The sequence below is a fragment of the Otolemur garnettii genome, unplaced genomic scaffold (assembly GCF_000181295.1).
Source record: "Otolemur garnettii isolate 467f Iridium unplaced genomic scaffold, OtoGar3 scaffold00027, whole genome shotgun sequence".
NCBI classification, from domain to species: Eukaryota; Metazoa; Chordata; class Mammalia; order Primates; family Galagidae; genus Otolemur; species Otolemur garnettii.
In genome coordinates, this window is record NW_003852422.1 from 16,748,118 (window position 1) to 16,775,327 (window position 27,210).

General features: G+C 41.5%; 1 protein-coding gene across 1 annotated transcript in view; it reads right to left on the bottom strand.

Annotated features, from left to right (window-relative positions):
• Positions 1–27,210, bottom strand: part of NEDD4L (neural precursor cell expressed, developmentally down-regulated 4-like, E3 ubiquitin protein ligase) — a 339,833-nt gene that overhangs the window by 136,809 nt on the left and 175,814 nt on the right. The window contains exons 3-5 of the mRNA XM_023512363.1: positions 14,226–14,307; positions 11,201–11,239; positions 8,364–8,417 (exon numbers count right to left, since the gene is read on the bottom strand). Coding sequence (XP_023368131.1) covers positions 8,364–8,417; positions 11,201–11,239; positions 14,226–14,307 — 175 coding nt within the window. The remainder of the gene's footprint in view (positions 1–8,363; positions 8,418–11,200; positions 11,240–14,225; positions 14,308–27,210) is intronic.

Consider the following 27,210-nt stretch of genomic DNA (forward strand, 5'->3'; position numbering starts at 1 on the left):
TACTTAGGAAGGTCAAGGGAGATGATGCCGCCACACTAGGACATAAAGGGAAGCATTCTTCAAATTGTGAAATGCCACAGACATGTGAACTGTCAACTGTTTACAAACACATACAGGCGTCCACCCTGTGCACCACCTATACAAACTTTTTAAAAGATCTTTGTAAGTAACTGAAATTTTAAGTCATATAACATTAGGTTATACTCACATGTGACCATAGTAAGAGAGATCACTACTACAACCAAGAGAAAAAAAAATTTATTGATTACAATCAGAATCTAAATCCATGAAAAAATACTTCTTGCTTTTCTTATCTATTACTATGCTTTGTTTTCAAACAAAGGGGTAGTTAACATGTTTGATATTCACAGAGGGTTTTTTTTTAAGGGTAAAGAAGAGACAGCAACAAATACTGAGCAAAATTTTCTCTATATTAAAAATATTTTCTGTACAAGTGAATAAAAATTTCTCCAAATCACTATAATTTGAATATCCTATTGTTCAATAAACTAATTTTTTTTTTTTTTACATAAAAGGTTACTACACTACTTCTGTGAAGTATATATCCACTGATAGAACACAGGAAAAAGTTCACAGAGCTGGGGGTGGAAGGCAAAGAATATTCTTTTCCCTTTAGTAGTAGGTGTTAGAATTCTTGTTTTTGTTCCCTGTGGGCTCTCCTCCCTCTGTTTACTTTACAAACTCTGTGTCAGCAAGAAAATCGAGATGGTCCCTGAAACTTTCCAAGCAGCTAGTGTCATGTTATACACACAGTAGACCTTAAATGCTTCATTACATTAATGGGATTAGAAAACTGGCTCCTCAACCTTGTACAACACAGAGTACACCAGTGAATATGCACGAAATGGTGTTCAAAGGGGGGGGGGGCACAAATGCTGGTACATAAATGCTGGCCCAACTTCCTCTGAGTAACTCTAATGCAATGAAGATGCTCAACCAAACCAAATAACCCAAAAACTAATTTAAGAAAATGGCTCATTTTAAATTACTAATAAAGACACAGGTAAGTTCTAAGATTTCTAAAATACGTTCTTAACTGATTATAAGAACTAATTCTCCTTTATTGATGCTGACAGACCAGGTAGGAAATCTGCCGTCAATCCTCAGGGCTTCCCCTGTATTTTTTCTAAGAATTTAGCTGTTTAACATTTTTTGGAGTCGCGTTACCTTTTAGATTTAGTCACGGCAAGATGTTTAGGAGGCACAGATAAAAGTACTCAACAGCTTAACCTTGTAGTAAGGTCTCAGGCATAGCTAATGAAATACGAGCACATCTGTCGCAGGAATCCTGCGTGGTAGTCCCAAATCAAGGAAGATTTTCTGTAATGTTCAAACACCAAAGTGTAATCGACTGTGCAAATTCTTCACGTAAACTTAAAAAATATCCAAAGCCCTTCTGGCCAAAGCAGCAGATATTTGAAACGCCAAAAAAACTTGGTGGCAGCCAAACTGTAGCTGCCTAAGTGAATGTTTTCCTTCAAGATAAATAAGGCCACGGCAGCTGCTGCCTACACTTAACACCCTGTCCATATGAAACGCATACAAAGTCGCTGAATGGAGCAGACGGTTTTGTTACCGACCCGTTTTAGTTTTGTTTTTTTAAAGGAAAAAAAAAAAGCTTTTGCTTAAAAGAAAACCTGCCTACTAACCCTGTACTAATTTATGTATGTGTATAAAAATACATACATATGAAAATGCAAACTACTATTCACTAGCTGGAACTTACTTGCCAAGAGAAGGTCTTTGCGGCAGAATTTATATTTCTAAATTTGTAGAAATTTGTTTTCTACTACATAGTCCTTGCAAGTTACAACAGACCTTGTAAGGTGCCAGTCATTTTTAGTATATGCTATTTGCTTGCTAATTACATCAGAAACTTCAAACCGAAGGACATTTTGATTATATAAATCCATTTTCCCCTCTACATCTGAATTGCAAAATGACTTTAACTTCTGGTAATATAACTGAATAGTTTCATCAAAACTTTAGGAAATCCATCTTTGTCAATCCTTCTGTGGGAGGCAGTTCTAGTTCAGCATGAAACCGTGCTGCCAAACAAAAGCTTATAATGGTCATGATGGTAATTTCTTAGAGCAGGGTTAAATACGATGATAGTAGCAAAACTATATGAAAATGTACAGAAAATGTACAATGTACCACTGTAGAACTGGTATGGGTTCAGACCAAAACAAAGCACTTAGCCATTTCTTCATAAGCGAGTTTGAAAATTATATTTGCATTTGGCACCTAATACCTTCAAAATGGTGAAAGCCAATGACAGAGCAATGAAAAAGTTTATTTGAATGTTGCCCAATATTTGTAAATGCAAAGCAATAAAAATACAATTCTATAGTAGTACTCAGCCACTCACTTTCAAAGTCACCATTCGCAAATGAATCTAAGCAAAAGGTCCCATAGATATTTCATTATCATCTCCTTAAACTGGTAATCACATGAAATTCAGGGGGAAAAAAAATCCAATGCAAAATATAAAGTACTCGCTCTTTAAGAAAGCACTCGATGGCTAGTGATTACTTGTAAAAACACACACACACACAAAACCTAACTGATTAAATTTTCATCCCACTCTAAACTATGAAAGCTGCAGAGTCATCATATGCATGGTGGAGCCTGCAGCTGTCTTTCTGTACTCCATTCCACTGAAAGAAAGTGATCAAGAATACAGGAGCAGCAAAAGCCAGAATCTGTGCTAAGGCGTCTATTTCCACAGCTGGAGACAGGACACTTTCTAGTCTATATACAGCATCCCTGGCTTAGACACTCAAGTGGGCAGTGTTAAATTGCACCCCACACCACACCATCTGACCACTAACAGTCCCCACAGCCTTGCTTCATAAGCCAATCTGTTTCAAAGACACATACCTTACTGTCCCACAAGTGACAACTACTCTTGTTCAGTATCACTTAATGGAACAAAAAACAAAGGCAAATTACATAATGAGGACTGGCCCCGGCCCCCTTACAGCAAAAGGCTCAGGAAGAATGAATCAAACTTTACATACAAGTGTTTTAATTATTAAGAAACTAAATTCAAATCCTTTGCAATATCCTCACCTTTATCAGAACTGATTATTTTTAAAGGAAAGTGCTGCCACAGGCTGTTATTTGCAAGCAGCTTTTTAATGCATTTCCAACATCAACATGCTGTGGCACTGACTTGGTTTCTGGCACATTAAAGCAATACATTTTTTAAATTCTTTTATTCAGAGGGACATAAAAAAAAAGGGAGGAGGTGTGTTTTGCTTGGATTTCCCAAATAAACAAAGCTCTTGACTTTAAGAACCTAAACAAAAGACATTTTCTGAACTGCTAACTAGTTTCGTGGACTTCTACCAAAAACCGGACCACAAATCGTCCCATAACGCGACCAAACATTAAACTCTACAGGCCTGAAGCAGGGAAACTCCCAGAACACCAGGTGAAGCTTGTTTTAATCAAGCTGCAGCCTAAGCTTCCTGGGTTGAAGTCAGTCCTTTCTCACAAGGTAAACACACGCCAACTTACCGGGGCGTTGGCTCCCGTGGAAGCGGGGCTGTTGGCGTTCTCATCCTCGGGTTTCTGGGGAGCTTCCTCCGGCCCCCGAGTTACCAGAATTCTGAAATGCTGCTGGCCCACGTTTTGATCTTGCCTGATCTTAAACGTGCAGCCTTGACCCTGCGGAGTTCTCTCCACGGAATTCGTCCTGCGGATTTCGGGGACCACCCTGGCGGCCCGAGGCAGCGTCTCAGGGGGTCCTAGGTCTTCCGTGGGGCTCCCTCGCTCAGTTCGGGGCTGGGTCGGGTATGAGGTGCTCCTCTCAAGCCGAATGCGGGGATACCTCACCAACCTATCGCCCTTCGTGCCAGTGAAGCCAAAGTTGAAGTCACTGCCCAGCCCCGGAGCGCCCTGTTGGGGCTGCTGCAGCTGGAAGACAAAGCAGCGCTTCCCGGAGCTTCCAGAAGCATCTGGAACGTGCTGCAGGGACCAGCGCCGGGGCTCGGGCGCAACCGGGCCGGCCTGCCCGTCGGGGCCGAAGGGCAGCAGCCTCACCTGGCGCACGTCGGCGCTGGAGGCGCGGTGCTGAACGCGCAGCCCCGGCCTGGCCTCCTCGGCGCCGTCCCGTGGGCCCGGGCCCCGCACGCGGCGGCCGCACGTGCCATTGGCCTGGAGCCCGGGGTCGCAGGCTGCCCGGGGAGGAGAGCTCCCGGGGGTGTCCCTGGGCGACGGCTCCCGCGGGCCACTCTGCGGCGCGGCTCTGACTGTGGCGGTGGCCTGGTCCCTGGGGTCGGCCTCGGCACACGGAGGCACGTTGTCCGCGCCCTCGGGGGGCCCACACCCGTCCGTGGCCCCGTCTGAGGCTTTGCGCTGCAGGGAGATCTGCACGGAGGAGCTGCGGGTGGGGCGGGCGTCGAAGCTGCTCAGGAGCTGCGGGATGAACATGGACGAGCTGCGCTTGAGTGCGCCCACGCCTCCTTGCAGGCCGCCGCCGTCCTCCCCTCCGTTCTGAGCAAAGGGGTGCGGGCTGCTCCTCCGCGGTAGGGTGTGGAATGCCATGAAAAAGTCGTCTTCTCTCTCCTGGTCTAGGATCTCTGATTCGGGGGCTGTGTTGCTGCGACCAGAGCCAAAATGAAACCGAAGCCGATGGGCCATGGTGACCAGGGGGGCCGGAAGGGTGAGAGCGAGCGGCGACAACAAGCCCGGCACTGCCAGAAGTCAAAAACCAAAGGCACAAACTCCAAGAAAAAGTGTCCCATCTGCCAAACCGTTAGCACTGCGGCACCAAGAGCGACAGATAGCAGAAATAACCCAAGTGGCAAGCGGCATTCCAGGCATGATTGGATAAGAGCATAAAGCTCTCATCCGCACTGTGACAGAGGGTAGGGTGGCCAGAACCACATGACTGCACTCTCCCCCTCCAATGCCAGCTTGTGGACTTAGTGGAGTTTTACCCCCTCTCGCTCTCATTTCTTTCGTTCTTTTTTTTTTTTTTAAAGACAGCAAGAGCCTGAAACAGCACCTTCCCAGCTGCTGCTTTTCCATCAGGAGGAGTGGCCCCAGCGGGGACCTCTCACAGCTGACTGCGGCAGCAAACACACTGCAAGCCATGCCGCTATAAATCTAAACCGCATCACATTCACAGGACATTTCTTTCCCAACTCAGCAGAGCGCTGGGACTCACTCTCTCTTTAACCAGTGGAAGGGACCTGGCATTAAACACAAGCACACATGGCATTTCCCCGCCACACCAAATAATGACAAGTAAAATACCGCCTGGCTGCCGGGTAAAACCCTTTCACAAGCTGGGATGCTATGTTTCTGTTATTTATGATACCGCTACACTACCATGAGGGAATGCAAACTAATAAAATGTCCTATAAATACGATTACACACCCCCCAGAATAAGTATCCCTTTAATGCTAAATAATTAGACTATGATCTACAAGTAACAAAATAGCTACATGGAGGCACCAGGGGCACAACTTACTGAGCAGCCAGTTGGCAGTCTAGTGTGCCTCTTGCTACTACAACATTTTTCCTGTGTGTAAAACTCACATGGGATTGGGAGAGACAAAGTACCAGAGAAAAGGAAACTGGCTGGAAAAAACACTGTCTCTCATATGCCAGGTAGGAGAGAAAACAACCCCGTATTCCACCCACCCCTCCAAAATTGAAAAGAGTGTGCGTGTGGTTTTGTAAAAATTTAACTTAAATGCCATACAGAAACAATGCTGCCTGGAGGGGACTGTTTTTCCTGAGAAGTCGGTAATGCTTCCACTGTTGGGATACAAACATGGGATCTTGCTATGTTTGCAAAGTGCCAAAAAGGACCTAAGAAATAAAACCACACGTTCAAAAAACTGTCAACGGATTTGTATTTAACTTGGAAATAGTCTGTGTGTTTTAAACCTACTATTTTCTCTGATTCAGAAACATCAGTTATTTTAAAAAGAGGTTTGTTTGGGAGGGGCTTGAAAAAATAAGTTAGAGGGGAGAATACCAAGCTGCAAAGAGTGACAAAAAATTTATTTAAAAATCTGCAAACCATGACTTTGTCAACAGCTCTGGAATCAAGGGTGTGGAGGATTAACCCTGTGTTTACATACATCCCAACCTGTTTTCTAAAAGCATGTGTTTTCAGTGCCAAAAATGACCTCTAAGAGAAACAGGGAAGCTAGCTTATTTAATGCTAAAAACCTCCTTGCTGGATTAATAGCCAGCAAAGAAAAAACACCACTGCCAGCATTTTTTACACAGTAACAACAACACTACAGATGGCCCCGGGACAAAGCTAGGTATTAATACTATAAAACACTATCTTTCAGATAAAGTGTGTGTTTACACGAGATTTCTTAAAAGTTTTGCATTCAAGGCCCTTTGTGGTTTTGAAATGTACAAAGCATAGTTTTGGCCCCATGACAAGATCATCTCAACTACAGTCACTATTTCAAATATGGAAATGGGAAATAATTTTTTAACATTGAATTTCTCTTAGTAGAAGAGAAATAATGAAATAAATCACACTGAACAAGAGGCAATTTCTCAAATTTGACCCTTTCTTCATCTCAAATAAGAGTTAACATACTGAATACATCAAAGAATGATGATTGGGGATAATGCTGTACTACTGAATCCTGCCTAATACACACAGGCCCTGCTGGATTAAGAGAGAGAGGAGCAAGAACTCCACCCTCCGCATTCACAATTTAAATTTAAATTCACAATTTAAATCTCCCATTCACAATTTAACAAGAAAGTAACTTCATGCACACAATGAAAGTGATTTATTTAGTTATTCTGTACTACTAATTATCACCCAAGGGTCAAAATGTGGGGTTCAATGCATAGCCATGAAGAGCCCATATGTTTAATAGAAAAGATATTAGGATGGTAGGCTAGCATCTGTTAGTTTTCTATTTTGAAGAATAATACCAAGCTAAGAGATTAAATATATTCCCAAATTCTTCAATAAGGATAACAGGCCTGGCTGTTCATCACCATCGGACTGAGACTTAGAGGAGACCAACAGGCTGGACCCTCGTGCTTCCACTGACTGATATGTTTAAATTATGTAAAAAGCTCTAGACCTCTTACAAGAACAGGGAGTTACATTAGTGTTTTATTAACATCACACTATTAAAAAATAAAAAATTTCAAGTAAATTCTGTAAAAAGAACGGTTTATAAGAACAGTCCTTTTTAACCAATCTAAGTTTTAGCCAAGGTAAATTTGAGTATTACTGACTACAATGAGTTATAATACCACTTCTCAGAGTAACTTAAGGACTTGACATGATAATGTTCATTTTCATGGTTGGGACAGTTGGCTTATAGGTACCTAACATATACATTCTAGTTACTTAAGAAAGCAAAATGCTTTAAGCCAAATTTGCTTTTAAAATTCCATTTCTAAAATGAAATCTTAGGCCAGGTGAGGTGGCTCACATCTGTGAAGAATGCTAGCAGTCTGGGAGGCCAAGGGGGGAGGATCACTTGAGCTCAGGCGTTGGAGACCAGCCAGAGCAAGGGGAAGTACCACCTCTACTAAAAATAAAAAAAAAAAATTAGCCAGGCATTGTGATAGGTGCCTGACCTCAGCTACTCGGGAGGCTGAGGTAGGAGGATCATAGGAACTCAAAAGTTTGAAGTTGTTGGAGCTAGTCTGATGCCAAGGCACTCTAGCCTAGGTAAGTGGGTGAAACTCACTCTAAATACATACGTGCATAAGTAAATGAATAAGTAAAAATCTTAGTTATATCAGTTATGTATTTCACCCTACAGATACATATATATCAATGTGCATTAATTAAATGTTAATTTATATCTGGTATATAGTTCAGACATATCTTTGGTTCTCTCAAGGTACTTTCTAAGGATATGTCTTGAGAAAGTAGCACTTTTCAACTACAGCTTAAATGTAGATTAATTTTTTGCTCTAAATCATTAATTAGATATTTATTTTCCTAGAAAGAATCACCATGGATTGCTATTGAATGCTTTTCAGCATTAGAGTCTGCCTTACATTTGAAAACCCTGCAAGGTTTATTTACATGCCCAATGGCCTCTTTATAGATTTGCCTACACCCTACATTCGCAACACTACAGCAAAAGCATACAGGCTGAGACATCACCAGTGACTCTCACGAATAGTAACTGCAATAGAAAGACACACATATACAAATATATTTCTTATCCTAGCAGCACAAAAGTATTTGTTAGAATGATGAATAGGAAAAGATAGTCTTGACTTTGGGCATACGTAAATACAGAGCTATAAAGATACTGGTCCAAAAATCCAGTTTATTATAAAACAAAGCAGAATTCAAAAACAGGGACCCGCTTACCAATCTGTTTTCGTCAAATACTTCAAAAAGGAGTCTGTGATTAGATGGGTTTACCTATAAAAGACACAAATAGTATTTTTAAACAGCAGTCATTCTAACAATGAAATACGGGACAGAAAGAATAAAATACTGCTTAATAATGCAACCAACTAAATTGTATGACATGTAACAATTCACATGCTCTTTGGGAAATTCTGCATTTACTAAATCAAATTTTTGTTTACTGATTTCTATATTATTCTACCCATAATTTAGACATACCAAAAACAAGAAAAGGCTCATAATTTAGACATATCAAAACAAGATACCAATAATACAGACATATCAAAACAAGAAAAGAAAAGATAATTCTAAATAGCTTTAAAGAGTTCCTAACCTCCCTTTCAAAAGGCAACCTCATGCTGGTAGACCAAGGTCACATCCTCACAAAGGTTTATGGCTACGAAAAATTCTTAGGCCTACTAATAGCAGTAATCATAAAAATTTAGAAAATAGTAATAGCAGCTAGTCACAACAACTGTGTGCTTATTTTTTTAGGCACTCTCACCTTATAAAATATGGATAAATACAAAATCACATTTACTCCTCTTAGCAATCCTGTGCCATACAACTATCACTCTAATTTTACAAGTGAGATGCCAAGACTCTGAGGGTGAAGCAACTTGCCCAAGAGCACATTGCTAGTGTGTAGAGCAGCCAGGACCTGCACCAGGTCTGGCCTAACTGTCTCCAAAGTTTAGGCTGTGAGTGATTAGACAGACTTGGAAATAAAGGATATCCCTACCTCCAACAACATGGGACCAATGTCAGACCTACTAGACTTTTAATATCTTTTTGCTTCTTTCTTCCACTGTACCACAACCTCACCAAAGTGGTCCATGTCATCATCCACACTTAGGGATCACTTAGTGAATACCAACCAGGTGTGTGACGGGGTGCTGTGTGTTCTCATTTATATGATCGCACATAAATTCCAGAAACAACCCTAACAAGTAAAGACTTCTCCATTCTATATGAGAGATAAGGAGATTCAGAGTGCTCTGGTGGCTCTTCCAGGTTCACAAAGGCTGTTAATGGTAAAGACAGAGATGTGACCCAGGTCTCCTGTTATTAGGCCTTGGCTGCTTTATGACGGAGAGTAGAATGAAATATTTCTGAGACCTCAACTTGTACTTCTAGCCCTTTGGTCTGCCCATAGTCTAATGGTAGTACAAACAGATGGATGGTGAGTTTGCTGTCTCTTTAAAAGCTCTGTGAAGAGCTGTGTTGCTAACCCATGCATCTGCAGGCTACAGGTGGGAGCTGGCAATAGTAGGCAATCATTGTAAGATGAATAAAAACAAAGGTGTTTAAAAAAAAAAAACAACGAAAACAGAATTTACATGTTTCTACAGCCAAGATTAATTGGACAAAGTTTTGGATATACTAAAATTTACATAATTGTGACCAAAATGTTCAACTGAAAGCAGACTAAATAATTCAGACTTTTGTAAGTGGAAAGTACGTTTGAGGGGCAACTGAGGGCCACAGCACCATCAGCCCCCATTAGCTTTCCAGTCCTTCACAGAATAATTTAAAATACATCTGATGGAGGCTGTACATAGGATCTTAGCAAGTATTAAACTATCAGTGCCATATTTCAGCTCTGAACATAACAGAAAAGATTCTGTACATAGTAATCCAAGCCTGAAACACACACACACACAAATACCATTGTGATCGAAAGAAAAAAAATCAGGATCAGTAAGTCTCATGGCAATATTATTCTCTGGGATTCTACAGTAATCGGAAGATCTTATTTGGAGGTAAGCAGTTTTAAATATCACAGCCACATAACTAGAGTATCTTCATTTTGAAGAAAAAACCCTTTCTTTCACTGAAATAGCTGAGCAAATTTACTATTTCTCAAATTTCAGTAACAAAACACAGCCAAAGAGGCCAGGTGTGGTGGCTCATCCCTGTAATCCTAGCACTCTGGGAGGACAAGGCAGATGGATCAACTGAGCTCAGGAGTTTGAGACCAGCCTGAGCAAGACTGAGACCCTCATCCTTTAAAAATAGCCAGTCATATTGGTGGCACCTGTAGTCCCAGCTACTTGGGAGGCTGAAGCAAGAGGATCACTTCAACCCAAAAGTTTGAGGTTGCGGTGAATTACGACGCTGTGGCCCTCTACCAAGGGTGACAAAGTGAGACTGTCTCAAAAACAAACAACAGCAAAAACTACAAAAGCTCACTAATCAGAAGTCTTTGCTAATTCACAGAGTTCAGTCATTTCTACATAAAGCTCTTATAAATATTAAATATAAAAAGGTTGAGGAAATTTTATCTAAGTCAGCCACATTTAGATTCCAGAAGTAATCTGATATTATAGACAACATATACAAACTAAATACGTGAATTACAAAATTTTCCTTTCTAACTGGTTCACAGTTGGCAATTTTTATGCTTCTTAATAATCATGTTGCTGCTAGTGTTTTTTTCTCCCTCTAAAATCATTCATAACCCATGTCTCATAGAATAACACTATTATTTTAAATTATACTTTGTTTTACTTTTTAAAGAAAAGTCTGAGTTGAAGAGACTAAATATGTTATTTGGATAACTGTGTTTTTATTTCCCCAAAATACCTCCAAATGAAATAAGTCCAGATTTTGTGACTACTACTCATAGTCTTTCAGAATTTAGGACACAGTAAGAGGCCACCTAACCATGTTTCATCCTAAAAGGAATTTCTTGTTAAAAATCTAACAGCTTTCCCTCAATGTAAATCTGTTGTAATAATATCTCAGTCTGGACATCAATAAAAATTATTACCCCCCCAAACTGAAACACTTACTCTAAAGTAGAATTCTTCATTCCATTTAGGGTTCAGCGTCTGAAAGAGAAATTATCTTGTAATATCTTTCATAGTCTTTGAAACATTAACAGTTACTAATACAATGCAGTCTATATATTTGCTTAAGCATTTTTTTCTTGACAAAAAACAGCTAAGCAATTTTCAAAGTGGTAATAAAAGAAGCATTTAGTCAATTATTTGAGAATATTCTATACACTGAACTGAGGGGAAGGAATCTATTTATGAAACAGATGACTCATAGATAAAAAACCAGAAATTGCAGGCTATCATCAGAAGAAAAAACATCGGGGCCATACAATGAGCCATCCTCAAGAAAATATAAAAATTTCCTTCAAGAAATTAGCATTGATATGATTAACTCTACCAAAAAGGAAATGAGTTTGTTAACTTCCCCCTGTACCTGCTACTAATGTGTTTTGGAGAGCAATGGAGTAGGTAAGAGAAGGCTTAAAGTGTTGATTATTTATATAAATGTTGAAATCTGAAGAACATTTTATGGAGAACAGTATTAATCACCAGATTTAAAAACCAGAAAATATGCCTGCCAGTTATAAGCCAAAAGAGAATTTTTTTTTTCTAAATAACCAGGTTAAAAAATATTTGCCAACTTTATCCTTCAATCTTCCTCTCTATCCATCCCTCCCTCCCTCCCAATATACATCTCACAAGAATACGGCAAGGATATTTCTGTCATCAGAATGGACAAAGCTGGGCTGCCAAATATCCTTCAAAACTAAGATGAGGCCCATTCCATGAAAATCTGTTTGTGCATTTGCACATGCCTAATACTTTTAAACACAGCTCTTAAAAATTACATGCTGAAAACCAAAACTGGAAAACCACCACCTCACCAACATTTACAGACATTTTATAGTCAAAATGATATGTGCCTTTATCAATCTGTTTCCTTTAACATACCAATTCAGGGAGAAGTTTTTTTTTTTTTCTTTTTAAATAAAAGCAATACAATACAATACCATAAAAATACACACAGAAAGAACTCATCTAACACTGAATCGGCATTTTAAAAAATCAGCACTTTCTCCACCCACAACTCCACAGTGAATCCAATCCTAAATAATGGGGTTTCATACTTTTCACTATGAATGGAGCCGGGGATGGCAACACGCAGGGGAGCTGAAGAGAAGCCCCCCTCCCCCAGTAGGCCTGGCCACCCCGGGCTGCCACAGTCCTGGAGGGCAGCTTTGTGGACATGCACACAGGGAATGACAGGCCAGGGAAGCAAACGACACCACCAGAGCACGAAACAAATGAAGAACCAGTCACAAGGACGAGGGCGTGAGGGCAGCACAGACAATACTAACCAGAAGCAGGGCAGCTGTGCTGTGGAAGGCAGGGAGCAGGAGGCCCTCCCCTAGGAGGGAAACATATTGCAATAGCCCCAACGGCAGGCTTTGGTCCTCAGCTCCGCATCCAGCAGCAATGAAGTCTCCTGGCTGCTGCCTCCGTTGCAAGGCTGCGAGGTGGCCCCCACTCGCCTTGTGACTGAGCCTGAGCCGGCGACAGTGCCTAACACAGAGAACAATGGCCTCCGTCCTACACAGGCATCCTCCCTACTAATCACAACACGGGCTCCCGTTTGCAAAACGGATTTTTAGTGCCAGTCCCAATGCCAGGTGGAGGACACATTGCAGCTACGATTCCTTACACAAAACGACCTGGCCATGGATCTGAGATGTCTGAATGGCAACAGGAGGGTTAGAATTTTTTTAAAGCAATCATGCTGTCCAGAAACTGTTTCACAATGTGTTAAACTATCTAACTGTCCCCCTCAAAGGAAGGTGAAGGGGGAAAAAAAATCCCAATAATCCATAAATACTACTAAAGCCCAGAATAAAGCTATGTTTTTGATAGAAAACATACATCTGCAGTCAAGTTCCCAAATATGGGGTAAATATCTGCATATATTTTACATAGGTACACAAACACATGGAGACAGACAAGTTAAACTATAATTATGGGCACCAATCTTTATTGAAACATGTACATGAAACATGAAAATAAAATATATATGCACGCATATAGCTTTACTGTTAATATAATTTATGTTTACATGTAGCTAACCCAGCATTTCCCTTCCATTGGTAATAACTGCTTCAAGTTAAATTATTTCTTTGTGTCTACAGATTCCACAAACCACTCCATTTCATTAATGTATTTTAAATTACTTTAACACACTGACTCCTGCACTAGAAAAAAAAAATGTTCTTCCTTAGGGCCATGGTGTTTTATTAGGTCAAGATAAGTCAAGAGATGTGTGAGTTATATATGCTTCACAAGAAACTTAAATACAACTCATGTGGCAGCTGATGTGTTAAGTTTCTTTCTGAAAATAACAAGCCAACTAGAATAAATCCTTGTTCGGCTGTATGCTTTGCAGGAAAAAAATAACTACTTGTCACAAGACTTACTTTGAGAATACCGTTTCTATAATCATTTAACTAAAAACCAGAATTGATCTCTTGAGGTAATATTGAAAAGGTTTGGTGTATGTATGAGGACCTTATAGATTTAATACTGAAGGATGCCTAAAATAAAATACTGCCATCTTAACCTTAAAATATAAACTTCTGGAAAGCCAAATACTGTCTTGTGCTGATGATGGAGTATGTTCCGAGAAATGTGTCATTAGGCAATTCTATCATCACGGGAACATCATACAGTGTACTTACAAAAACCTAGATGACACAGCCTACTAGGTACATTTGGTTTATTGATCCTAGGGTACAAACCCGCACATCAGTGTTACTGTCCTGAATGCTGTAGGCCATTGTAACACGATGGTATTTGTGTATTTGAATGTGTCTCAACACAGAAAAGGTAAAGAACAGCATAAAAGATAAAAATGGTACACCAATATAGGACAGCTCCCTTATCATCTTACAGGCCCACCATCATAGATGTGGCGTTATGCAGGCCATGACTGTACATTCTTGGATTACATGACAATTTAAATGGAATTTAATTAAGGATGGACACCCACCTTTTTAATGGTCTTTGTCTGCACCAAAGCGAGTTCTCTATTCTCATCTGCTACGTACAACGAAAGTTTCACATACGGATCACTGCAAGAAAATATTTTAGATTTAACAGGACTGTACTTTTAATTTAGAACAAAGTAGTTGAACCTGAATGAAAATGCATGTTATCAGTTAAAGTCCCAGCTTATATTATTTCCACAAAATAAGCAATAACATTTTTAACATGCCTACTAAATCATTATACTCTGGGAAAAGATTCTATCAACCAGAACCAATCATTTTTTAATGTGCTTTTGAATAAACAAGAAAATGAAACACACATTCTACCTTTAAAGTTAATTTTCCCTGCAATTCAAAATAATTAATTTCATAGTTTTTGTTTTTAAACACAGCTACTAAAAGATCACAATAAACACTAAAAGGCATATAGAATTTGTTTAGACTAGGAAAATCTAGCTAGAAAATTTAGCTTATATCTTATTCATATTCTTATTTCCAGTGTGTAGGGAATTAGTGGAGGTAAAACAGCTTTTAACAACACCTATAGGTTTAAAAAAACAAAAACCAAAAAAAAAAAAAAAAACTAAAAGCTAGAAGGTCAAGAAAGATTGACTTGAAGTTATAAATTTGAGTAAAGTCTAAATTCAAGTTTCCTAACTACAAGTCCCAGAATTTCTTGCACACGCCACACTATTTGCAATAATTATTTTACTGGGAATCTGAAAACTTTTAGCAAGATGTGTATCAAAAATATTACTTGGGTGGCACCTGTGGCTCAATAAGTAGGGTGCCAGCCCCATATACCAGGTGTGATGGGTTCATGCCTGGCCCCAGCCAAAAACTGCAAAAAGAAAAGAAAAGAAAAAAAATTGTCTTAAAGCTGAGAAAGCAGCATTGTTAACTGGGAGTAGCTCAAATCTAGTCAAACTATCACTTTGTAAGGATTTGGGTCAGGAGAATTCCTTCTTTTTTATACATGCAATCCTGAAAACCATATAAAGGGCTCTCATATATTCAATCCTCCAATTCCCCCTTATCTAGTTATCCAGAGCCAGTTATTTCTATCAATCTATCATGTTAATTTATGCAATTTGAGAATTATCCTTCATTAGCTATACCATGACTATTAACTCTTATTTGGCAACTTCTAAGATATTTCCAAACATTGCAGCGACTATCTTAAAATGCTAGGACCATATTAATTTCTATTTGATATCTCAAAAAATATGCCATGAAATTCTTTAAGAGAAAACTATGATACAATTAAAAGTTTGGTGGTAACAAGACTGTAGTCAATATCCCGCCCTCCCCCCCCAAAAAAGGTCAGTGAAATATACTATTAGTGTATGATACGGTATTTGTTACCCACAAATTGCATCTTAATAGAGGCTATACCACATACCAAAAAAAGCAAAAGAATTTGTTCTGTTATATCCCACAATGGGTACATATTTTTAATATTCTAGTTCAGAAGAAGATATGAGTCAATCTTTCCCTCTTATCCATAAGCTATAAATCTTTATTTGGTTAAAGAATAAATATCTAGCCAGATGCACCCATTATTCCTTACATGGACACCCTCAGGTTCAGAAAGGTGAAGCAAGAGCTAACACCCAGCCTGAGAGCTTCCTAAATGGGAGCTCATGGGCCAGGGAAGTGAATCAGGTAAAACCAGGCGAGTGATGCTCAGACTTCAGCATATCTGTATCACCCTGGGGGTGAGGGAGGTGGTTCAAACACAGGTTTGCCGGGCCCCAAGCCAGAAGCTGAATCTGGTCCGGGGTGGAGACCTAGAAATCTGCATTACTGACAAGCTCCCAGTGATGCTAAGACTCCTGATCAGGAACCACACTCAGAGAACCACTGTTCTCAACGGTTCTGGAAAACAGTCTTTTTTAGAGACTAAATAAATTAAAATTTCTGTTTTCAGCCACCAAGCTGTTGTTTTAAAAAATAAAAACAAAAGGCTCAGGCCCGTAGCTCAGTGAGTAGGGTGCTGGCCACGTATAGGGAGGCTGGCGGGTTCAAACCCAGCCCAGCCCTGCTAAACAATGACAACTACAGCAAAAAAAATAGCCAGGCATTGTGGTGGGCACCTATAGTCCCAGCTACTCAGGAAGCTGAGGCAAGAGAATCGCTTAAGCCCAAGAGTTTAAGGTTGCTGTAAGCTGTGACGCCATGGCACTCCACCAGGGGCGACATAGTGAGACTGTCTCAAAAAAATAAACAAAAAACCCCTCAAGGCCTCATCATCAGTGTGACCTCAAGAACAGGCTCCCAGCATGCTGTGAGGGTACACGCACACACACAGTCCCAGGTTATGAGAAACACCATAAACTCTGCTCCCAGCTCTTGTTTTTATGTCCCTCAGCTATTGTGATTACCGGCTTGATTATGTAACCACAATAAAGAGCTAGGCATTCACTTTAATAGAACACCCACATTCTTCCAATGGTCGTCTCTGCCCCTCGAATAGCTCACAGTAAGGGACACAGGCAGTTGTGTGTGGGGTTTCAGTGTGGGACAATGTGTCTTCCAGCTGTGTGACTAGGAAGTCACGTCAGAGCACCTAACATGTTCAGTGTGCATCCAGGTGGGTACGAACCTATACTCAAGCCAACGGAAGGCTGACCAAGAGACCACGGAAGGGAATTCAGTCAAAGGCCAAGGTCCTGGGCTGGTTAAAGGATAGTAGGGTGTAAGCTTTATGGAAGGGAAACAGTTGCCCAAATCGTGCTCAGGTTCCCAGTCTCTTTCTGCTGGTGCTTAATTACTCTTAACTTCAGCCTGCTCATGAATAAAATGGGAATGACAATGCCTAACTCAGAGGGTCACAGGCAAGGATCAGAGAACATTATGTACTAATAGGAGTGCCCAGCACAGTGCCAAACACACGGTGCCAGTGCCCCCAATGACAGCCAGGACCGTTCCTCTTCTCTTCCTCCTCTCTCAGGAGACACTTGAGGCTCTCTGTTGCTCCTGTTGATGCCCTGCTTCTGCTATGGTTACAGACTTGACACTGATTCCTCCCAGTACACACTGGGCGCTGGCCAACTACTGCATGCTAAGTGTTCCTTTATTACTCACACCGCATGGAATCCCCCAGGGATCTCAGTAGAGGTGATCAAACTGGGGGGACCCTTATTCACAACAGATCCCCCAAACTCCCTGTTGGCAACTTCCTCTTCCAGGGGCTGTTCGGTAGAACTCAGGGTTAGCACTGATAATGTGCCTCTCTAAGAAGCTCAGCACTCTGCAGATTAGAAAGGAAATTACTCTGCAAAGCTTTGGTTTTTTCTACTTAGTCAAGCTGCTAAGGACATTCTTCCCCTCAGACTGGGATTCAAACAGCCTCCTATTTATTGAGTGCCTACTATATGCCAAGCAAGGAAACAGCCACAGAAAGAAGAGACACTTGACTGTCCCCGCCCATGCGAATGGAGTGGAGAAATTAAACCCAAGAGCAGCAGCAGTCCCTGACCTCTCCCACACCAGAGTCACCTGAAATCTAGGGGCCTGGCCCCACCCCAGACCTGCTAGATCAGAATCTCTGGGTTAGGATCTGGGAATCTGTATTCACTGATTGTCCCAGGTAACTGCTGTGCACTGGCCCATCTGGACAGTCCAGCCAGAAAGTCTTCTGAAGCCACACATGAGGCTGGGATGCAAGAGCCATGAACAAGGCGAGGATTTTCCCGGCAGCCAGATCACAGGTGAAGGTCCAGGGATAGACAGGGGCTGAGAGTTTGAGCATTCAAAACATCAAGCACAGCTGCATTGTTGCAGTGTAGGATTCAGGAAGCAGCAGCAGCCAGTCATTCCCGCCGTGCTCAAATCCTGCACCCACTGTTTGCAACTCAACTTTGGGAAACTCACATAGCCTCTCTGGGACTCAGTTTCACTGACTATGTAATGGGGATAACATCAGTACTTCCCTTATAAGGCGACTATTGGGAAGATTAAAGTTACAATAGTGCTTGGCATATAGTCAGCAGGGGAATGTTTTGTCATCACCATCACCAGACAGAAGATTCATGATCAGATTCATCACAGGAGATAAAACAGCAGACACATAGACCGGCTGGAAGACTTCTGCACCAAGGAACAAGAGAGGTCTAAACAGACAGGTGGTGAGGATCAAAGCTAAAGAATTAAACTCTCATCCAAAGATGGACTTCAAAGAACAGGGTGACCAACTCTACCCTGTAGTTCAGCCTTCATGGACACACTGAACAAGGACAGTCAGTCCTGACTCGACACTGGCAGGGTAACGCTCTCCTTCTGACACACTGAGTGGTCTCTGTACTTCTACACCTTTTACACATTTTTATCAGAATAGTTTTCACTGATATCCACATATGAGAAGAGGGCAGGGCGATGAGGAGGAAGGGAGACAGGAGCTGCCTCTGATGGACAACATATCAAGGCAGATGACATTCAGACTGCAGTCAGGTTACAATGACACTGTCCTGTCTACCAGCTATATATAAAGGCGGTGACACCAAGACACTGGTGTCAGAAGAACAATGAGAAAGTTCTTCGTTTTTCAACCACACCCCCGTGGGAGTATCCTGACCATCCCTGAAGCAGGCAGTAATTCTTCCCCAGGGTAGCCTGTAAAAGCCTCTGCTCTCTATTAGCAAAGGGTGGAAGGCTAATGAACACGGCAGATCGCGCAGCACCACGGATCAAATTTATCTCGACTACCTGACACCTCTTTAGCTAACCCAGAGAAAGTTTCATTACAAAACCTATTTTGTTAAATGACAACTTGTTCTGTTGCTGGGTTCCTCATTCTTTCCACTCCGACAATTACTGTCTTCTTTCCTCAACAAAGAAATAACACACAAAAAAACATCTATGACACGAGAAGGAAAAAAAAAAACCCAGAAAGTGTGAGCGAAGAAATAAAACGTCATGAATACACACGGTAATACTGAAAACTGGAGTTTCTTGTTTTATTGTTGCAGGTTAATGGAGGGTACAACGAGTTAGGTTACTTGGTTTGTATTTGTGACCTAAAGCCCCTCTTACAATTGTGTCCTGCCCCCAACAGGTGTGCCATACACCCCAGCATTGTGCCCGTTAAGTTGGAGCACACCTATCCCCCACACTCCTCCCCTCTCCTCGCTCCCTTGTTCTCTCACCCCCTACCTTGAATTGATTTGAGCTTTTCTCTTATATGGGTATAATATTAGATCATCTATTGGCTTCATATTAGAATTGAGGGCACTGGATTCTTGCTTCTCCATTCTTGTGATACTTTACTAAGCAGAATGCATTCCACCTCTACCCAGGTTAATACAAAAGATGTAAAGTCTCCATCTTTTTAATGGCGAAACAGTAGTCCATGGTATACATATACCACAATTGATTAATTCATTCCTGGGTTGGTGGGCATTTGGGTTGTTTCCACATTTTGGCGATCGTAAATTGGGCTGCAATAAATAGTCTAATGCAAATGTCCTTATGATAAAATGATTTTTTTCCTCTGGGTAGATGCCTAGTAGGGTCATTGCAGGGTCAAATGGGAGATATAATTTAAATTCAAAACTGAAGATTTTAATCTAAAAAACTGTCAAAGTTTGAAAAAAGTTAACACTTTCTAGAGAGAGAGATTTTAATACTCTACTACTAGAAAAACAAAGTAGTACGTGTTTTCTAGAAAGCCGACACAGCAGAATTATCCAAAGCATTCCAAGAGGGGATGCCCTGGGGTTCATCCAATTTATTTTTAAGGATCAATCCCAAAGAAATCAGAGATGCAGGTAAATATTTATCTGCAAAAGATACTCATCATAGCATCATATATTATAAGAAAACATTAGAGGCAACCTTCTAGCCCAGTAGAGAAGTTATTAAATTATGGTACAATCACATGATAGAATATTATAAACCATTAAAAATCAGATTTTCAATAGTTTAAAATGAGAGAAATTAATCATGGTATAATATTAAGGAATATGCAGCATCCAAAAATATGACTAACTCAAAAACATGAAAGTAATTGAGGAAAAACATAGCTAAAAAGTTAATAATCATCCTTTCTATATAAATAAATTTATGAATTATGTCTATTTTCTCATTTATGGTTTTTATTTTTTTCTACATTTTCTACAGAGGGTAAGTACTACTTCTCTGAGTACAAAAAAGTTATGAAAATACCAATCATAGTTACACACACACTTCACCTACAATCTACTCTTCAATGAGGCACTGAACCCTGTAATTTCATGGCCAGCCTACACCTCAATAACAAACCCAAATAGGCTTCAAATATTTCTTCTACCCAGAAAATTGCCTTAAATAGATGACTACTGAAGATTTTTGAAAGAATATGTACATGTATTCCAGTCCTCAAGAGAAATGCATCACTTGTCACCAATGCTGACAAGCCACTTGATCTTAAATACATTACGATTTTTCAAACACAAGAGAGCAATGAGTTAGAGTACAGATTATAGTCAAATGCATTCTTATGTTGGACCTAAGCAAGCTAAAAAAAAAAACAAAAGGGCATTGAAACTTTACGTCTTAGGCATATTCTGTGAAGCTGCTGAAAAATACACATTTGGCTACTACAGATTTTGTTGTTTGGAACAACTAGTGTATCTGCATTTTAACACCTCCTTGGTCAAGTCAGAATCTCTAGCTGAGACTCACTTCCTCCTTGCACTCTGCCCTTGTCATCCACACCCAGTCCCTTGGGTGTCCCAACCTTGGGTCTTAGATACCCTGGGAGGCAGGGGGCAACTACATGAGCATGGATAGTGCTTCATAAAAATAGTTAAGCTAAAAGAGTTTCTGAGAAAAACATTTGCTCAAGACCTATATTCTCTTACCTTTTGGTAGTATAAATATTCAGTGGAAGTCACTAGAAGGAAAAGTTACATGTATAAATCACTGCAGAGCCACAAAAAAAAAAGTCCATGACGTGCCTTTATCACCAGCATCTGCTATTTATATTATGTTATTCTCCCATTAGCAACTACCAGAGGTTAAGAAAATTTCTTTGTTTTATGACATAAATACTTTACTAGAGCCAAGAGACATAGCAACTTTAAGGCCATAAGAGAAAGGGGAAACAGAAACTGTTCCCCTTTGGAAACAATTTTGTGATTGATTTAATTGCACAGTCATGGGAGCGCCCACCAAGCACCAAGCACTGAGGGGGAATAAAGGTCAACAGACATAGGCCCTGCCCACCAAGAGGCTGTCCACCCCTCTTCAGAAAAACCAAAGCCTGCCCACCAAGAGGCTGTCCACCCTCCTTCAGAAAAAACAAAGTCAGACGAGAGTGTTTACAGCACACATTTGGCCTTTATGAAAGAAAAGATATATATATTCAGAACTCAAAGAAGTTTCTACATGGTGATTATTCTAAAATGATCAGAAATGTAGGAAAAACTTTATGAGCAATAGTGGTAACTTCCAGTATCATTTATTAAGCACCTTCTGGGTACATAGCACTATGGTTGGTGCCACATATAGATGCCATCTCTAATCCTTACAACAACCCTGGCAAGAAGGATTTTGGTGTCCCCATTTCATGGTTGTTGAGAAAAATTCTAAGATAAAATCTGTTCCTTCGTGAGCCCTGTAAGATCCCAAGTTACCAGACCAGCTCATCCACTTTCCTCATGGTTTAAGAAAAAGAAAAGCCAACTCATTCCAACTAGAACTTCTTAAAACAAAAATTCAAAGATACATTCTAACTGTTTAATTACTTTATTCTCTTTATAAACTGGTCCTTTCCATCCTCAACTTTAACAACCTCAGAGACACAGAAATGCACTGAGATCAAGTATGGGAACAGACTTCCAAACTTATTGTTCCCTCACAACCCTGAAAGTCAATTCCACGGCTAATCTCACCCATGTCCTTATGATCAAAAAGAAAATAATGCTGGTCACACACAGGAACTTTGAACTTGATGCCAAAGTGGAGACAACACTGAGCTGGGCTGCGTCTAACTAGAAAAGGGAGCAAGTTCTAAAGTGAAGAACTCCTCAGGGAATTCTGCCTTTATTAACTAAAAAAGAGGGAAAAAAAATCTTTTAATTAATTCTAGAAGAGCCATCAGTTCCCAGAACGTGGCCTGCACTTTACTTCCACTATTACTCTTGGGATACCGAGACGAAAGATGTGTACATGGAGGCACACAGTATGCCTTCAGCACCACAGGGAGGGACCTGTGTGCACCTGGGGCTCATGACAAAGGTCCGGGTGAGAGAAACACGGTCAAGGCAATGCAGAACACACACAGCCTGTTACCAGTGTGGTACCAGTGCTAAGCCACCCAGATGGTGGGGGTGGAGGGGTGTGCCCACAGGGTCCGTTTACCCAGTGGATGGGGGAACAGCAGAGTTCACTGATATACCACTATGTTCAATTGTAAACATTTCCTAAGTACTTAAGTGTCAGCCTCTCCACCTGAGTGTTTACTAAGAGCCAAGCACTGTCCTAAGCACTTTCTGTATAAAACTTCAACATACCTAGGAACATTCTAGACTTCTCAGGAGTGGGAGTTGACCATGGCGCCAGCGGTACCTCAGGAACTTAGTGGACACCCCGTTCAGTTCTTGCTGCGAGCCCCACCCGTCTTCTCACAGGCGGGATTCCCCAGGGGAAGGACTCCTCCCTCACCCAGGGCTTTCAGGAGACGCAGCAGCGTCTAATGTGGGAACAGGAGGTGACGCCCATTCAGGGACGCAGCTGCTGCTTACATGCATTCCCAGGGGCACCAAGCAAGCCATGAGGCAAAGGTCTTGAACTTGGCATTGGCCTGAACAGCTTGTCTTGAACTATTCCCTGTCTTACGGAATAGGAAACTTTCCCAGAAAGATATATTGAAGTCTCAACCCCTACTACTTGAAAATGTGACCTGATTTGGCAAGAGGGGTAATCACGTTAAAATGAGGTCACTCGGTTGAGCCCTAATACAATATGACTGGTGATCTTACAAAAAAGGGCAATTGGGACACATACACAGACTATAACATCTGCAAACAAACCACTGGACACTTGACTTTCCTGTTATTCTGAGTACTACACCAGACCCCACAAGACTTCTCAAAATGGAAATTTCAAAATGGAGGGGAAACAACTGTGCTTCACAGAAAGAAAAAAACTATGATCAGCAAAAAGAGGGCTACACCGTGAGAATGCCCCTCGCTTCACAGGTGCCGGGGGACGTCCATTCTCCCCAGTTACACAGATAAATATATAGCAGGTACTCACATTTGGAACTCCTAAGCTCATGTATTGTCAAGAAGAAAGGAAGTTTATAAAAGAAATAAAGCACTAAAAATCTCAGGTGGCCAGCCCAGTAGCACAAACACCAGGGTTCGCAAAGCTGGACACACGCTGGAGGTTTTTCCTACGCCTGTCTCATCCACAAAGAATGTGCATTTGAATCTTGGTAGTCCTGGCATGCTTAAATCTGACAGAAAACTGAGGGCCTTCTGAATTTTAAAAATCCTCTCTTATGTTACTGTGTAAGCTGAGACTGGATATTGACAGACTTCTAATGAAAACCTAGGCTGGGCTCTGTTACCATGAGTAGGGTTCTGCTCCTCTGCACACCACCCCTGCCTCAGAAGGGTGTATGCTTGAGCTCTGAGCGTTTATGCCACTAGATAACTTTGTTTTATACATACATGCTTCTCCCTGGCCCTGTGACCCTGAAGAAAAATGTGTTAAATAATCATGGGGTGAAGGTTCTATGGTGCTGTGTACCAGGAAGAGATGCTGCCTGCCTGGCGCCTGGGAGCTATCAAGAGAATTTACATTGAACAAAACGTACCTTTCCCCTAATTAACTGTCAGACTCCTATTTAACCCTCAAAACACAGCTTCTTATGCTTTAGAATTTCTATTAGGCAGCGAGTGGGGAATCCAATTTAAACCAACTTGTCAATAATAGCCACATCTGTTGGGTTGTCCAAACAGATCCATCTGGTACCTTCAAAGTTGCCAGCCCACTCAGCCCTGGCGTCTACTCACTCACTGGTTATTCTTCACACTTTCACTTCTTACCCTACGAAAATCCTTGATTCTCTCGGGCACCAGGCAGCCAGCATCTCCTCCTCCTCATCTTCCCGGGACACAGCACCATATACGTCCAGACTCCCCATTCTCTGAATGCCTAGTCTATTTAGACCTCTCCTTTCCCCATTGAAGCGCATGCCTTTCTGTATTGTTTGTTTCTTTTAAAGTGCGTAAATCTTGGCTCTCTTGAAGAACTAGTTGGAAGTCACTGAAGCCCACTGTGTCTTAAGTATGTATATTCCCTAAAACTTTCCACAAAATAGGCTTTCCTTCCCTAAAACTTTCTTCAATAAATACGGCTTGGCTATTGCCTTCTTAGAAACACTATAACAGGTTAGTGAAACTTCTTCCCAGGGTTATGTATTCGGAAACACTGACTCTTCTCAGTTGCCAAAACAGACTTCTCCACACCTTTTAGCTCATGCCTGATAATGAGTACAGATACAGAATTTGTTTTCCACGTAAATCTCATTTTCCTGAACTTGCTTCATTTCTTTCACTTTTCTGCAATGTGGGAACCACAGGGTCATTTCCCAGAGTGTCCCAAATTGTAAGCTCAAATATTCTCAAAGAAACAACAAAATGGCAAAAAAAAAAAAAAAAAAAGTTTCACCTCATTTCAGTAGTATCACCTGATACCAAAAACTAAAATCATGAGCCACTTTTAACTAAAAGCATACTCTTTAAGAACTAACTTATGGAGTTGGTATACTCATGTGTGGAAAAACTCAAATATTCAAATCTAATAGACATAAGAAACCTTAATTAGGGAGGAAAAAAAAGTAACTTCCAGAAATCCTGATTAGACTATTGATAATTTACTTATAAACCAAAAAAAGTTCACATTATAAAATGGACCCTTAGCTCCTTATGTACTGTTATAAATGTTTATTCCAGTTGCTTCAGTTCTCAGGGTCATTTTTCATGTGAGTCACCAATTTTTTTCCTAATCCTGAAAAGGCTACCTTTAAATAATGATGTATAAACTTCAGTCCAGATTGAGTCTTCACACACTAAACAAACCCTCAAACAGGCAAACGATTGAGAAAACATTTGTTGGAATTAACTTCTGATTTTTGTGCTGCTGACATGGTGTGAGAGACTATTAAAGAGCAATGGCAATTATATCACCCATGTGCCACTACGGATGCAGCCAGCATCCCCACAGACACGCACTGTCTCCCCACTGGGTCAGGAGGGAGCAAGAGTGTGCTAGATACTACAGGCAGTGTGAGTGTGCACGCAGATACCACAGGTGGTGAGCGTGCGTGTGGACACTATGGGCAGTGTGAGCATGCAGGCAGATACACGGGTGGTGAGTGTGCATGGAGACACTATGGGCAGCGTGAGCGTGTGGGCAGATACACAGGTGGTGAGCGTGCATGTGGACACTATGGGCAGTGTGAGCATGCAGGCAGATACACGGGTGGTGAGCGTGCACGGAGACATTATGGGCAGTGTGAGCATGCAGGCAGATATCATGGGTGGTGAGTGTGCACGGAGACATTATGGGCAGTGTGAGCATGCGGGCAGATATCACGGGTGGTGAGTGTGCACAGAGACACTATGGGCAGTGTGAGCGTGCACGCAGATACCACGGGTGGTGAGCGTGCATGGAGACACTATAGGCAGTGTGAGCATGCAGGCAGATACCACGCATGCATGGAGACACTATGGGCAGTGTGAGTGTGCACGCAGATACCACGGGTGGTGAGCGTGCATGGAGACACTATAGGCAGTGTGAGCATGCAGGCAGATACCATGGGTGGTGAGTGTGCACAGAGACATTATGGGCAGTGTGAGCGTGCAGGCAGGTACTATGGGCAGTGTGAGCACGTACCTCGATACTATAGGCAGTATGATGGTGCACACTAGTACCATGGTGGTACGAATTGTGCACACAGGAACTTCAGGAGGTGTGAGTGTTCGCAGGACTTTGTCATAAAGTAGCTACTCTGAAGCAGCAATTTGGGACCCCAACAATGAATGTTCTGGCAGCATATGTTAAGTGTGCCCAAAACCCTACCCAGACGTGTGCCACCTAAATGAAAGACATGGCACCTATGTGGAGATGACAATGTATTCTAGCCAAATACCACTTGCTGATTGCCAATTAGATCTACACTCTACATATGTTCTGAGTCTATCATTTTGAGGAAATTCTAAAAGGTGAACAGTGCCTATAAAGACCACAAAGGAGAAGGAAAGCTCCCCAGCTGTCACCTGACTGGAGAAGTGCTCCATAGCAGTGGGAGGGTTCTTCCGGCACTTCCTGTGCCCAGGGATCACTGGGATCTGGTCAGAATGCAGAGTCTGATCCACGTGTGAAGTGGGTCCCAGTAGTGTGCTTTTCTATCAAGCTCCCAGGCAACGGAAGTAGCAAGAATCTACAGTTGGAAAGCTGCACGTCCAGACAAGCATTACAGGTGTGGAAGAGCACGTGGACACTCCCACGCAGAATGCAGGCCTAAGAAACACCAAGGTACACAGGATGCTCCGAAGGCTTCATCCTTGGCCCCTCTTCACTCTGCAGCTGTCCCTGGATGGGATACCCCCTGTCACCCCTTCCCATGCACACCTCCTCCTCCTCAACTATTAACCACTAAGTAACAGCCAAGTCTGGTCTCCTGCCCAGACCTCAGGCTTGGGCTCAAGGCAAGCAAAGGAGGGTCCTTTCTGGCCACCCCAACCTCACTGATTAAACACCTCAATGAGAAAACATCTGCTGGAATTAATTTCTCAAGAACAAAATTCTCTGCAAGCCCCAATCTTTTCTTTTCCATATCTTGTTAATCTAGCCAAATATAAGGTGACCAGACGTCCTGCTTTTGGCAGGACAGTCCTGATTTTTAACAATTTGTTCTGTGGCATTTTTTAAAAGTCCCAATTTTTGGAAAGAATGCACGACAAGCTAGGGAACGGTGGGAGAATGGGAAGG